Raw genomic sequence first — 13828 nt, 5'->3', positions numbered from 1 at the left:
TGCCCGTCTAATTACAAAGCTAACATCCGATCAAGCTGCCATCCAGAGGGGAATTATCGCAGGGGCCCGGCATTAGACCTCATTACCCGCCCGAGTGCAGTATTATTCCTCCTCGTAATTGGAAAGGGACATTTGTCAGCACAGCTTCCCCCACCCCACAAAATCACCACTCGCCGCTTTCACAGTCGGCAGGAAAACAAACCAGAGCCGTCGAGTTCAATCGATGTTTAACCAAGCTCCAAACATCACTCTGGCGAGGACTTAAACACAGGGGGCGCCACTGACGACCTCTTCATCTTCCTCTGAGTAAGAGATGGTTGGATGAGTCATCACCCCTGTAAACTCCTCCTTAATTTCTTGAAAAAATATCCAATTTTGTTTCAATTTTCTTCTGGAATCACAAAACGTCCGTGAAAATTATGAGATTCAGAAAAGAAAGTCACTCTTTTTCATTTTTGTTACAGAGAATAAAAATAATTTTCGTACAGGGCTCCATGGTGCAGTTTAGCTGATAAATGCCACATTTTTGTGCAAATTTATATTTTAGCCTGAGCTATTGTATTTTTAATTCAGAAGCCTTATTCTTCTTTGGGTTTTTGTATTATTTTACTTGCTAACTTTGAAAAGAAATCCTAAAAAATGGGTTTGATAACACGTGGCACTGACTTAACCCTTGTGCTATCCTATGACCCCACCCTTACATTGATGTGTTCTCCCTACCATGACAAAGGTGGATGAAGGTGGAAAGAAGATCACAAATCATTGAGGAAAAAAGGTTCAGCCCACTGTCTAGTGGGTCTAAATGACCCAACTCCCAATCTTAAAGTGCCAATGAGAGTGAGGAAAAAGAATACATCATCTGATGATACATGATAATATAGGACTTTTTTGAAATAGTCTATCAGCAACTGTGAACCCACCAGGAGTGGGCCATCACTCCCATTGCTGGGCCTGAGGCTAGTCAGGACCATCAGCTCTCTGCAGGCCCGCTGAGCCCTGCTGTGCTGCAGGAGCTGGGCTGGTAGTCTCTCCTGCGGCTGCAGAATGTCAGCAGCAGTGACTGACAGCTCCAGCAGGACGCTGCAGTCCCTCACACAGATCCAGCATCTCTGCAGGTATCTGCACCCCTACTTACGGCTCACTGGGGCTTTTGAGGAACTTTTCCTGTTTTGGTCCAGGTATTTCTCCTGCTGAAGAACAATATTTAGTTCAGTTCTAAACAAGAGCTTTTGAATCCATGAAACAAAACCAGGAGTTAGTCTAAGCCAGGGGTCTGCAACCTGAGGCTCCAGAGCCACGTGTGGCTCTTTTTATCCTTCCATAGTGGCTCTCTAGCTAAAGAAAAATTTTATAATAGTATTTTTAAAAGCACCTAAGTAGCATTGATTTGGTCTAGATCAGATTTGTTTATACATTTATGGCTGAGGTGCACCAACAAGTAAGATACCGTATGCTCCAGAGTATAAGTTGTGTTTTTTATCACCAGGGGGTGCGACTTATATTCAGGAGCGAATTATGTATTTGTGATATTTAAACACAAATAGGCTTATTTATTCATTGTTTTTCCACTAACAACAGGTTGCTTATTAGCATTTTTTTAAATATGTTTTTCTTATTTGCTGCAAGCAGCAAGTCGTCAAACTGGGTCACAGAGAGACAGAAGAACAGATAAATACACTGTCTTTCAATTGCAGCTCATGCACTATATATAGAGGGTAAGGATCGGTGTGTGGAAAAATAAAAAAAGACTAAATGATCTCATGATCCCAGAGATCGAGACGTTAATATTGATGCTTTTGTAGAGTTCTTCAGAGTAAATCATCATAATCTTTCATCATCCGTATCTTCCGTGCATTATAAACAAGATACACACAGTCAAAGCCTCCATGTAGTGATGAGGCTACAAATTCAGATAGTAGCTTCTTCACATGCAATGGGTGTCGGGTGTCTTGGACAAGCATTGAGCATTAAGTTTGACGTGAGTCAAAAGAGGCATCGAACGCAAGTTTGACGCATAAATTGTGTTCCGTGTGAACGCAGCATTACGCCAAGCTTGGTGAATTTGTTCATAAATGTTGGACTTTTCACTTAAAAGTGCGACTTAAATATGGTTTCTCCTTCTTTATTCTGCTCTTTTAAAAAAAATCCTATTTGGCACAGAATGTCTTTTATTTTGAAAGGAAGTCACACAAACTTCAGTCAAAAGTAATACAAACATTTTCACATTTGGAAAAAAATGCTATTTTTTCTTTATATTTTTGTTTTTACTTATGCCAAAAATCATACAATTGATATTTATTATAAAAGTTACACTGTAAAGAACAAATAATAATAATGGATTGGATTTATCTGCCCTTTTCCAGACGTCAAAGCGCTCACATTGTGTCCATTCACGCAAGGTGATGGTAAGCTACCGATGTAATCCCAGCAGACTGACAGAGGCGTCGCTGCCAGTATGCCAGTAGGCGCATACCGGCAGTCTACCTAACACCAGTGGAGCAATGCTGTAGGTGTCTTGCCTAGTTGATCGAACCGCCGACCCTTCGATCATTGGCCGACCCGCTCAACCGCCTGAGCCACTGCCGCCCTTCAAAAGGGTACAATTGGACTTTGCGGATCAAGTAAAGAAAGAAGCTCAGATGGCTCTTTGACTTTTAAAGCTTGCAAACCCCTGGTCTACGCTCGTGTATTGAGGGTCATTCAGGGCCACTTTCAAAAACTAACTTAAACAAAAAGTTTCTGTTCAGCTGGAACCTGAAAGGCAGTTATTCTGAGCAGAAGGAGTTCAGCGTGAGGGGGAGTCCCGCTGTGATTCATGCTGGGATCAGCACATGCTCAGATTTAGAAGGGACCGCCACCTCAGCAGAAAAGGACACCACTGAGACAGCTTTTCAGACAAAATTGGATTTTTTTTGTTTTTGCTTTGAAGTAAATTAAAAAAAAGACTAAAAGAAATGAATCAGGTAGCTTCGGTGAATTTTAGGGAAACTCACGTTAAGAGTTGAGTTTGAATTTCCCTGCACAGTTCAAAAAAGTTTTTGTTTGTTTTTTTCATAATCACAAACTAGCCGCAATGCCTGCTTCCCAATGTAAATCAAGGACTAAATATGCAGTTCCTCAAACGGCCACTGGAGAGTAATTTGTCGTTAAGCGCAAATAAGTCAAATTTTAAACCCACCAAAAACTATTGTAAACCCGTGAGTAAAAAAAATTAAATTGAGCAATTTTTCTTAAAATCGAAATCAAATTTATGCATGTTTGATTGGCAGGTGGGTGGCCTTAACACAACTTTCTTTAAATTGTCCCGCCCAATTGGTCATTTGTAAGTTGGGAGACATGAATTCCAGTCAGTGGCCTGTGGTCATCCCACTTTAGGCAGACATTTTATAGTCTCATGGATAATCGTTGACTGTGATCGCTAATGACCAGGCGTCTTTGGGCCAACCAGGATGGTGGACGTTACACATGGAGGTCCAGTGCATCGTGTGATGCAGTCTGAGGCAGAGTCCTAAACTCCAGGTGAAGCTGTCCGTGACTGCGAGAGCGCGACAGCCGAAAAGAGGGAAGAGCAAATCGCTGTAAGCGGCGAGCCTGGAAGAAACTCCCATCTGCAAGGAGAAATGCATCAAAACTATGCATCAACATCAGCAACAGAAGATGAAACTCTCTACACGTTTACATAAAAAAAAGCAAACATCCTGAGACTTAAAGTGACATGAAACTGTACTTAAATTCAGCTTGTGAAGTTGAAGAACTTCACGTTCGGACTGTTACTCTATCTAACTGCTTTCATTTACACTCTAAAAAGAGTATTTAGGCTGCAAAGATAAACCGTTTAACATTGATTTAACTTAATTATTTTCTTTGGTGAAGATAAATCACGTTTTTGGATTCAATCAAACAAAAAAATAAGCAGACTTCTGCTGCTATTGGGAGTTTCAATCAAGGACATTCATCAACTAGTGATGAGTTATAATCGTAATAGTAAGTAAGTAAGTAAATTGTATTCATATAACACCTTTCACAGATAGAAGTCACAAGGTGCTATATATAAATATATGTTTTAGAAGGTTTGAAAGTATTTGAACTTATCTACAAGCAACTTTTTACACTTGTGGTTACATATTTTCATTAAATAACATTATTTCAACAGAAGTTAGAATAAAAAAGAGACATCAGAATGGAAAAGGTGACTTTTAAGAGTTTTAGGAGTTAAAATAAAACGTTTACTACAATTTTTAGTTTTACTGCAGACAAATCTGTTATTAACAAGATCCTTAACTTTGAGGCGGGACTTTTAGAATAACAGCACTGACCTGGCTGAAGGTTGGGCTGGTTAAAGACGTCACTGGAACCCTTCCAGTAGTGAACGGCCATCTTGCCATGGTAATCTCGAATGTTAGTCTTAGCATCTAAAGCAGGGATAAATGATCTCATCAGGAGGACACTCACGTTTCACACTGATCATCACTTGAGTCTTTCCTGCGGAAAAAACTCCAAATTTTAGTTCAGGAAGTTCAGTGGGACTCATGCGGCTCACGCTGGCGTCCCAGCAGAGCAGGCAGGAGGCTAAGTGGAGGAGCTAATTGTTACAGCAAGTAACCAACCCGCATTACGGGTTGATTACCACCCCCCCCACCTACCCACCTGCCTCAAACCCGGTTTAAGCCGCCCGCTAGAGAAACCCAAACTGAGCTCCATGGCAGTGAGGAGACCTGCTGGCAGCCAAATCACCACTCAGGAAACCAAATCCTTCGCCTCCAGCTGCCAGCAGATCAGGAGGCGTTTGAGTTGGAGGAACTCCGCAGAGCAAAGCTAAGCTTCTCCTCCTGCATTTTTGTCACCCTTCAAACAGAACAGAGGATTTAGGACCGTTTCAAAGCCCACAAAGTCTCATTTGATATCGGGACGATGCTTTATGAAGCTCAGCAGGATCTGACTGCAAAAATTCAGTTTTTCTGACAACAGAGATGAATGTTGATGCATCCAGAAGTTAGATGAAACAAATAAAGTTTTGACTTGATTTGCATTTCAGTGATATTTTATTATAAATGTTTATGTTCGTTCATAATGGAAGAATTGGCAGCTGAGATGATGGGTCACCCAGCAGAAACATTTCAGATCAATCATTTTCCACGGGACAATTCAAAATGTAACACTCAAGAGAGCTCATCTTTATCTCCAGCATCCGTCTGTAGTGACCATTTTCTTCAGATCCGCAATCTGGATTTTTGGAGACTGAACTTGGCTGGTAGTCCAGAATGTTTTCAGAATCTCCTGCACAGATTTATGACATTTATCAAAATAATATTTAAATAAATCTGATTAGGGATTAACTCAAAACATTTTTGAGCTATGAAAAATAAATGATAACGTTAACAGTAATTTTATTTGTGATGCACTTTCCATTAACAACCAATCCCCTTCAAACACCAAATCTTAATAAAGCAAATAGACTTGTTTTTAATAAAAAGAATGTCTTACGAGAAAAAAGTACCAATTAAGCAAGTTTTTTTTGGCAAAAATAATCTTAGTTTTAGAAAAAAAAAGTCTTGATGACTAGAATTGTTTTCTTAAATAAGAATTCTGCATGATAAGACCATTTTTCTTATCCCCTTTGGCCGATTTGCTTACTTAAAGAAAATGATTCACATTTTAGTACATTTGACTAGTTTATAGGGGGGGCTGTTTTATGTCAAAATGCTGTCAAATGCATTTATTAAAGCAATATATAGCTGGCTGAAAATGAGTTTTCTTAGGCATAGGTATGTGTGTGATGTAGGACCTTCAGGTGGACTGGTATCGTTTCACAGGCAGGGCGTGACGAGTTTCATGGTGGGAATTTAAAGGCGGTCAAACAATCCCAGCTGCTGCTGAATTTGACCCATGTTTGCTGACTTCCCTTCCTTTGTGTCAAACATCTCAACAGTTAGACGTTTAGTGGCTCCACTCACTATAGCTGCTGATCAGGGTTCGAACCATGTCTTCGTGTCCATGAATGGAGGCCAAATGAAGAGCCGTGTAACCCTGAAATCACCAAAGACAGACGTATCTGCTCACTCAGCAGCATTCACTGACAGAGCGGGAGGGGCATCACAGCAAATACAGAGTTCAAAAAGTGGAAACAGACAGGTTAAAGTCTGATCTGGTGGCTTTGGGGACAAGACTGGAGGAGAGAACAACATTAGAGGAGAAAAGCTGGGAAAAGGAAGCAAAAAAACAGTTGTTTTAAGGATGACCTGTGCCCAAAACCGCTACTACTGCGCGCCCCCCCTGGCCTCGCATCGCCCCACTATTTGGGAAGCACTGGCCTAATCCATGGTATTCTCTAATGGCCAATCTATTGAGCAATCTTTGGACACTGGCTTTTCACAGAGACTTCTGGGTAATTTTCAGGACACTACATTTGGGAATTGTTGATTCAGACACCCCGACAAAATGGTGAACACTTTTGCTAGTGCACAAAGTAGTGAGGGAATTCAGAGACAGCCTTAGTCTAAACTAAGGTTTCTGATATCCTTATGCTGTGCAGAGTAGAAGAACATCCAACAGGTCTCACCCCCTTCAGTGAGGCATCGTGGGATTGAGGAGAAGAAAAAAGCAGGATGTGATTAGCAGTGGTGGAGGTCGAACTGAAGCTGAGATCACAGAAACAGCTCGGAAGGTGACTTACATGCTGCCATTGAGAAGTTAGGTGAGGAGGATGGAGAGGAGAAAAGAGGGAGAGGTCAGGGTTCACCGACCAGAACGAGGTGTTTTGCTCACGACGTTCTTGAACATTTTGGTCCGTGCTTTTGTTTCTGCCATATAGTTAAATGGTTTTACATTGCAGTGAGTTGGGGACTGAATTGGTGGTATCATAACCCCTCTAGTGCGGGGCTGCCAAACACCAGGCCTTGAGGCCCGCGCCTCATGCTAGTTTTCCGGAATCGCTGCCTTATCTGCTGTTGATTGCATGGAAGTTACTTGAAGTGCATTTCCACCAGGGTTATTTTTATTTATATTTATTAGGTGATGTATTGTGTTGTGATTCCAAATGAGATGAGTCAAGGTGGATTTCTGGATCCTGACTAGCGCACCGATTGCCTCAAAAAACAGCAGGAAATAGCTATGAATATTTGTTTAGCTTCTATTCAAATATTTTGAAAAAACAAATCCAAGCAGAATAATTATGTCAATATATACTTAATCAATAATTGAGTAAATCATTAACAGAAATTCAGCATAAGTAGACTGGACCTGGTTTATATTGTTTCAAACCAAGCTTCAATCCGGAAGTCAAAGGTAATACTTTGACTTCTGTTTTTGATTTTCTTACCAACAAAAGCTGAGATATTTTAAAAACTTTGTATTTTTGCGGAACATAGGTGTACACACACACACGCTCACCCACCGATCTGACGTTAACATCGGCGCCGGAGTGAAGCATCATGTCCACGGCGTCTTTGCGGCCCTGCTTGACTGCCCAGTGAAGTGCCGTCTGAAAAAATATCAATTCTTGGGTTTACAACAAACATTTGGCAAGGTAAGAATCAGAGAGCTGACACTTTAAATCGGACCACTTCTAATTAAGTCCCCCTATTCTATGTGAGAAAAAAATGAAATATTTCATATTAAATTACTTTTTATTAAATGTAACACAAATACATGAATAAAGAGGAAATGTGTCATATTTGTATTGGTTAAATGCCCATTTAAAAATATCACAAGTTCTCACAAAAAAACTTTAAAAAAGAGAATTGAAAAACAAAATAGGCAGATATGTTTTTTTTTTAATTCAACGTTCCCTGTTTTTGTCCACAGTTGTGCTAAAGTATTGTTTTGGAGGGAGAGGGCATCTCATTTGAATAAAGTCTTGCTTTGAAGCGAAGTCACACTCATTAGCTCGAGCCGATTTGCCTGCGAGCTACAGACAGACACACAAACTGAGTGTGAGCTTTAACTCAGCCCAGTGGGATTTCATGCCGAAGAGCCCCACTCAGGGATAACCCCTCTCAGGGCCTCCCAGTCGATGGAGAACAGATTGTTAATCGCGTTTGTTCATGTGCTGAAATGAGGGCGTGAGGTATTCAGTGTCCACAGAGCTGCAGGAAAACAGACATGTTTTTTTGTCAGGAAGCTGCTAAGTGACACAATATCTGAGGATGACCACAGAAGAGTTCTAGAGGAACACATTTCTCCTAATCCAGGTAATTGGAGCACCTTCGGCACTCTCTAATGTTCACAGAGGAAGACCTATTATAGCATGGAAGGACTGCGTCTTCTCCAGAGTCTGGTGTCTACATGAAGTCTTTCTGATGGACAGAGTTTGTAAAGTGGAACTCAGCTAAGGCTCAACTTAGAGTGGAACAGTCTCATAAAGATTGATAGGTTCCTGTCCATCAAACTGTCCATGAGCAAAATTATTGACATCTGCATCTCATTGTTGTTATGGTAATGTGGGATATTAAACCCCTTGACGGCTATTGGTGCAAATATGCACTTGGGCTCCAAAATTACCTCAATTTAGCTTCTACTTAAAAGCATAAACACAAGTGCTTTTTTTAATACCTGGAAATAAATGCAAGTGTCAAGGAGTTAAGTTCAATGGATAAACATAGAACTCTCACAGGAAAACCATGAAGAGCTGAGAATCAGACAAGACAGGATCCAGATCTTTGTTCACATTATTATATACATATGTGATACATCTTTTCTTCTTGAGTCTGGTAACGTTTTCCAGAATTTACAGACATCACTTTAATTGACATAATTTGTTGACAATCTGGATCCAGGAATTCAATGAAGGTTCCTCCTTCTTGTCTAGTTTGTTTTCTTTTTGCAGAGACGTCTGGGAATTTTCCAGAGCACAGGATTTTGGAATTTCAGGTTCGGACACTACAAGAAAATGTGGAACGCCCTATATAGTGCACTAACAGGGGAGTTCTTAGGGAATTTGACACAGTATGAATGTCTTCCTGTCAGCTGGAATGTGCAGTGCATTGTGGGATTGAAGCCTGCTCTAAACTGAATGGACCAGCACACCTTTACAGAACTACACAGAACCACAGCAGATTCTACAACACAGCGAGCGCACCACAGGACTTACAAACTAGATCCATCCAAAGAGGGCAAGATGAGGAGGAAACGCAACGTTAGAATTTATGAAAGCAAATCAAAACCAACACAGAGCGAAGTTTAAACTTTCTTTTTCCTGGCTTAAGTCAACCTATATAGGTTTTGAACTGAACTGAAGTGAAAGTGAAAAAAGTGAAAAAAAAAAGTAAATTTTCACCACCCTCCTATAGGTCAACCGCACCACTGGTGGTTGTTGTAACCGAGGCAACCACCGATCCGGTTCAAGATGTTCTGTTTGTGATTTTCATAATTAGTTTGGTTTTGTGTTGGATGCCATTCATGACACGACCCCCTCCATTTATCCGGACTTGAGACAAGCAAACAAAAGCACTAGATTATGCCCCTTTTTGGCCTTATTCAATAAAACCCAGTGACTTCTAAAAAAATATATAATAGTATTAATAATAAAGGTACATATCTAGTTATTGCTTTTGTTAAAAAACAAACAAGCATATAAATAAATATTGCTGTTGTTAAAGATAAATTCCAAATTTTCCCTGACATCACCTTGATGTTTTAGTTTAGTTTTTTTTTTCTTTCATCAGGAACCCATAAAACAGATGCTGCAAGCAGTAAAAACTCTGTTCCCAACTCAGAAGGATGTCATAATAGTAGTTAGACATATAAATGCTCGTTTCAGGTTGAGGGATGCACACATGTTTCTCTGAAGACAAATGCAAACTCTGTAAATTCATAAAACTCTGTGTCCTCTGAGGCAGAACTTGAACAACAACGACAGTGAGCGATCTCCCTTTTCTCCATCACCCCCACCTCCTCTGTTGTTTAGACCCCCCCCTACCCTCATGCTGGTGAAATAAAGTGGATCAAACAAGGTGAATATTGTTTTCTGCCCTCCTAATTCCCTCCAATGTTCCTCAAAAAGTAGCAAAAAGGTGGCATGTGGGGAGTCTGCCATCGCACATGGATGCTTAATGAGAGTTTATTCTGTCACTTCCACACTGACACGCACTGACGGCTGCAGGGGGGGCGCTGTTTTCATTAGAAGGTGCTAAGTGAAGATTGTCCTGCTGAGGTCCACCTGAGTCCACCAACACACAGACAGGCAAACACAAACAATTTAAACAGATGAAGAAAACAAATGTATCACACAGAAAACACACACCTTCACAAACACAATTACAGAAATCCACATGAAAAAACCATGGACTGTATCTGAGAACTGGACTGAGCGACTCTCTCCCAGGTGTTCCAAATAGGAAGAATCAGCTGGTTCCAAGAACCCAAAACCCTAAAGACTTCTACAGATAATCCTTTTTTTTTTTTTCTGTAGCGCAAGGTATTCAAGTTATGAACTGGCCAATCAGATGCCTCAAAGAAAGTAGGTGGTCCAACAGAGTCTCAAGAGCCTGCTTTCAAGTGGTAGGGGTGTGGACTTCCAACAAGGTGCATCCTGATTGGTGAGAGTGGTTACCATAAAAATGATGACTAGAAGCAATCACTGCTTACTGACAATTTTCAGCTCGTTTTGCCAAAAAATGCAAAACGAGCAATTGACTTTTGTTGGAGCAGGAAGTAAACCATTGTCCATTACATCAGTGTTTTTTCAACCTTTTTTGAGTCACGGCACACTTTAGTCTTGTCAAAAATCCCGCAGCACACCAACATCCAAAAAAAATCCTCCTGTGCTCTCATAGTCTGTATTGATCTACAGCCCAACCCCCCCCCCCTGCAATTTCACATGCATTTTTGTGATGATTGAGGCAGAAAAAGCTGGAAGCTGCAGCTGTTTTTTCTAAAAGATGTAATAAAAGTTAAGTTAGAAGATTTAAAAACTGTTTGATGTGTGTTCGTTGTGGTTTCAAGATGTCAAAGGAAGACTCATTGTGCGCTGAGACGCTGTCACTTTAACCCAATGCATCATGGGAGATGTAGCCGAACGCAAACAGACAGCCGCCGAACGCAAACAGACTAGCGCCTCTGAGCTTCATTATTTTGTTCATTTTTTCCACGGTCTGACACCGGATTCTGTGGAAAGCTACACCGTTGAATAAGAGCTTTAGCTGGTATTTTTGTTGGAACTGAGAGACTTTATGAGCAGAATCAGAAAAAGGAAGTGAGGACTTTAACCACTTCTGATTTGTCAGACTGATGACATGTGATTAAGCTTTCAAGAATGATTGGTGGAGACAGTTAAAGGGGCGGGACTTTTCCGAATACAGCCAACGCTATGGCTAAATCGCAGTCCCGTTATTCTTATCAAAATGTCTTTGATTTAATCAAATAAACACAAAGAAAAAAGTATTTTACGATCTTTCATATTCCTAACTACTCAGTGTTTTATCAGGGCCTGTTTGGATGAACAAAGAGCTGATATCCTGGAGATGGTAAATGTTTCTAGATCAGTTGATGAGGGCAATTTTTCACGGCACACTAGTGTGCCACGGCACACTGGTTGAAAAACACAGCATTACATCACACTCACTCGGTCCAGTTATCTGATACAGTCAATGGAAAAACACAAATTAGAACATTTTACATCAGAGTGAATGGAGACTGACTTGATTATAACAAACCACTTGGAGAATATTTGTGGTGATCTGATCCGACTTTAATTTGTCATTTCAACGTGATTCAAACAGGAAGTCCTGCGTTGCCCTTTTGGTGTAACAGAAATGAGAGTGGAGCTTCTTTGCGTTCCTCATGGTCGGAGAACATCCATAAAATCAGTTTAGAGAACAAAAAAACTATCATTGCTTGGCCTTCCCCAGGCTCAGCATGCTCTGCAAAATTAATTGCCATGTAATTACAATATCATTACTCGTCCCCGCTGTCTGAGCCCTGCAGGCCCCCCCAGCCGTCACATAACATGCATGCTTTATAATGTCCGGCAAATCAGAGACAAGGTGCAGAGGGGGGGGGTATCTTCATACACAAACACACATTTCTACACATGCACTTCCCTTCCAGTAAAACTCAGTTTTGGGACTTTTTTTTGTTCATTTGTGGTGTTACCCCCTCCCAGTATGTACACACTGTTAACAGTAACCTGAGATTCATAATGACAAGATGTTGTGTGTTTATAAGGGAAGGGGGGGGGCAGCATTGTATGGGGGCTGTCAGTGTGTTTGGAGTGAGGATGATTTACACAACAGTGTCGACTCCCCAGCAGCAGCAGCCGCCTACAGGAGTGTGTTGATGATGGAAGCCCGGGGGGGGGGGGGGGGGGGGGGGGGGAATCATAGCTCAGAACAGGGAGCTAAAAGCTTGCTGTTGAGTCCAGTTGTGTGACTCTGTTACGGCAATAACAGCAGAAAAACTTACCCCCTATGGTCGTCAGACGGTTTCCATGGCGACACATTCAGCAGCAGGCAAAAACAGAGGACGACTTAGCTGTCAGACAAGAATCAGCGCCTCCGTGTTACCTTCTCTTTGTGGGCGGAGAAATGGGTGGGACCAGATCTGTTTGTCCACCTTGGTTTACAAAGATATTTTTTTCCATATAAAAACCCACTACAATGAAAATTGTGTTTTTATCAGGCCCTTGTGGAATTTTTGAAGAAAATTTTGAAGAAATATGAAGAACATTAAGCTTGAAATTGGATTTCGGAGTATTTCTTTATTCAAATCATTGAGAGTCAGGAGCAGACGGAAAAAGATTTTAAAAAATCGTTTTTTTTTCCGCAGAAACTATGCTGGACGGACCACGCTCCCTGCTCTGCTTCATTCTGATGCATTCACTTGCAGACAAATAGATCCGTGTACGTCGTTCGTTTTCCTCGTCCGAGCTTGGATCTGACTCAAAGCTGTATGGCTGGATTGCTCCAGTATTGCTCGTACTTTTTAATGTGGCTAAAAACTGCATGATCATAATTAAAAGACCACTGTAACGTTTTAAAATGCATGTCAGTGGAACTTTAAATGGATTCTGGCATAACAGAGGTCCAACCAACAGATTTACAAACATGTTCAGGAAAAACTGAAATAATGTAAAAAACTGTTGAATTGCTCTTGATAATTTAAAACGCTGCCAGTAAGCTGTAACCAAAGTGGGGATCAAACCCTTGAACTGCCCAGCATAGTGCTCACTTCTCCACAGCCTTCAGGGCTGTATTGTAACTCTATGACCATTGTTTGGTGACATTATCACAATTTTGTTATCATTGCTGTAGAATATTGTCAAATCAAAGACTTTTAACCCTGGTGAACCCACAGGGTCAAATTTGGCCACAGGTTTTATTTTTTATTTTTTGGTCACTGATAATTGTTGCTACTAAATTGGAAGAAACAAACAAAAAAAAGCCCAGAAGATAATTCTCCTTGGGTTTTCCAGGGTAAAAAGTTTCTCATATACAGAGTGAGAGGTGAAGGCAGGATTAGATCAAAGAATGAGACCAAGCCCACCAAAGGGGGTGAAAACAGATTACTCATCGTTCTTTCTCTGTCACAAAGATCTGGATCTTCCTGCTGGACCGCAGATTCTTTTGAAAAAGAAATCGCAGAAGCATCTTCCTCACTGCAGCTCTAAATTCTAAAGCAGGGGTGTCAGAATCCAGGCCTGTAGGCCCAGTGTCCTACATGTTTTCCAACCAAGCTGCCGTTGAAGCTCCTTGTGGGCTAAACATGCCTGATCCAGGTAATCAGCAGAAGATAAGGCAAGATTTCTGGAAACCAGCAGGAGGCCGGCCCACGAAGCCTGGAGTTTGACATCCCTGAAGAAGATTGACGAAATGTTTTCTCTTTTGTGAATGTT

General features: G+C 41.1%; 1 protein-coding gene across 2 annotated transcripts; it reads right to left on the bottom strand.

The window, feature by feature from the left end:
- Window positions 1–2150: 2150 nt before the first annotated feature.
- Window positions 2151–12510, bottom strand: LOC144992486 (uncharacterized). Of its 2 annotated transcripts, none has more exons than XM_078948960.1 (5): window positions 12400–12510; window positions 7394–7480; window positions 5955–6027; window positions 4317–4412; window positions 2151–3608 (listed from the first exon to the last, which is right to left on the bottom strand). In XM_078948960.1, exons 2-5 carry the CDS (start codon window positions 7430–7432, stop codon window positions 3460–3462), a joined length of 357 nt encoding a protein of 118 aa, XP_078805086.1. In that variant the 5' UTR covers window positions 7433–7480; window positions 12400–12510; the 3' UTR covers window positions 2151–3459. The 2 variants fall into 2 exon arrangements, with proteins under 2 accessions (XP_078805086.1, XP_078805085.1); XM_078948959.1 differs by lacking the exon at window positions 12400–12510 and adding an exon at window positions 9089–9293.
- Window positions 12511–13828: the final 1318 nt, after the last annotated feature.

Source organism: Oryzias latipes, chromosome 6 (genome assembly GCF_053564925.1).
Source record: "Oryzias latipes strain Hd-rR chromosome 6, Olatipes_Hd-rR_3.1".
Lineage (NCBI taxonomy): Eukaryota > Metazoa > Chordata > Actinopteri > Beloniformes > Adrianichthyidae > Oryzias > Oryzias latipes.
This window is presented reverse-complemented; position numbering and strand designations above follow the sequence as displayed.

Bases quoted from the DNA above. Each gene is read 5' to 3' on its own strand.
- LOC144992486 (XM_078948960.1), bottom strand. From the start codon at position 7,432: ATGATGCTTCACTCCGGCGCCGATGTTAACGTCAGATCG. The intron at 4,413-5,954 runs GTGAGTGGAGCC...TCCCTGCTTTAG, and splicing joins AACCCTGATCAGCAGCTATA to ATGCTAAGACTAACATTCGA. The intron at 3,609-4,316 runs GTCAGTGCTGTT...TTCTCCTTGCAG, and splicing joins CCAGCCCAACCTTCAGCCAG to ATGGGAGTTTCTTCCAGGCT.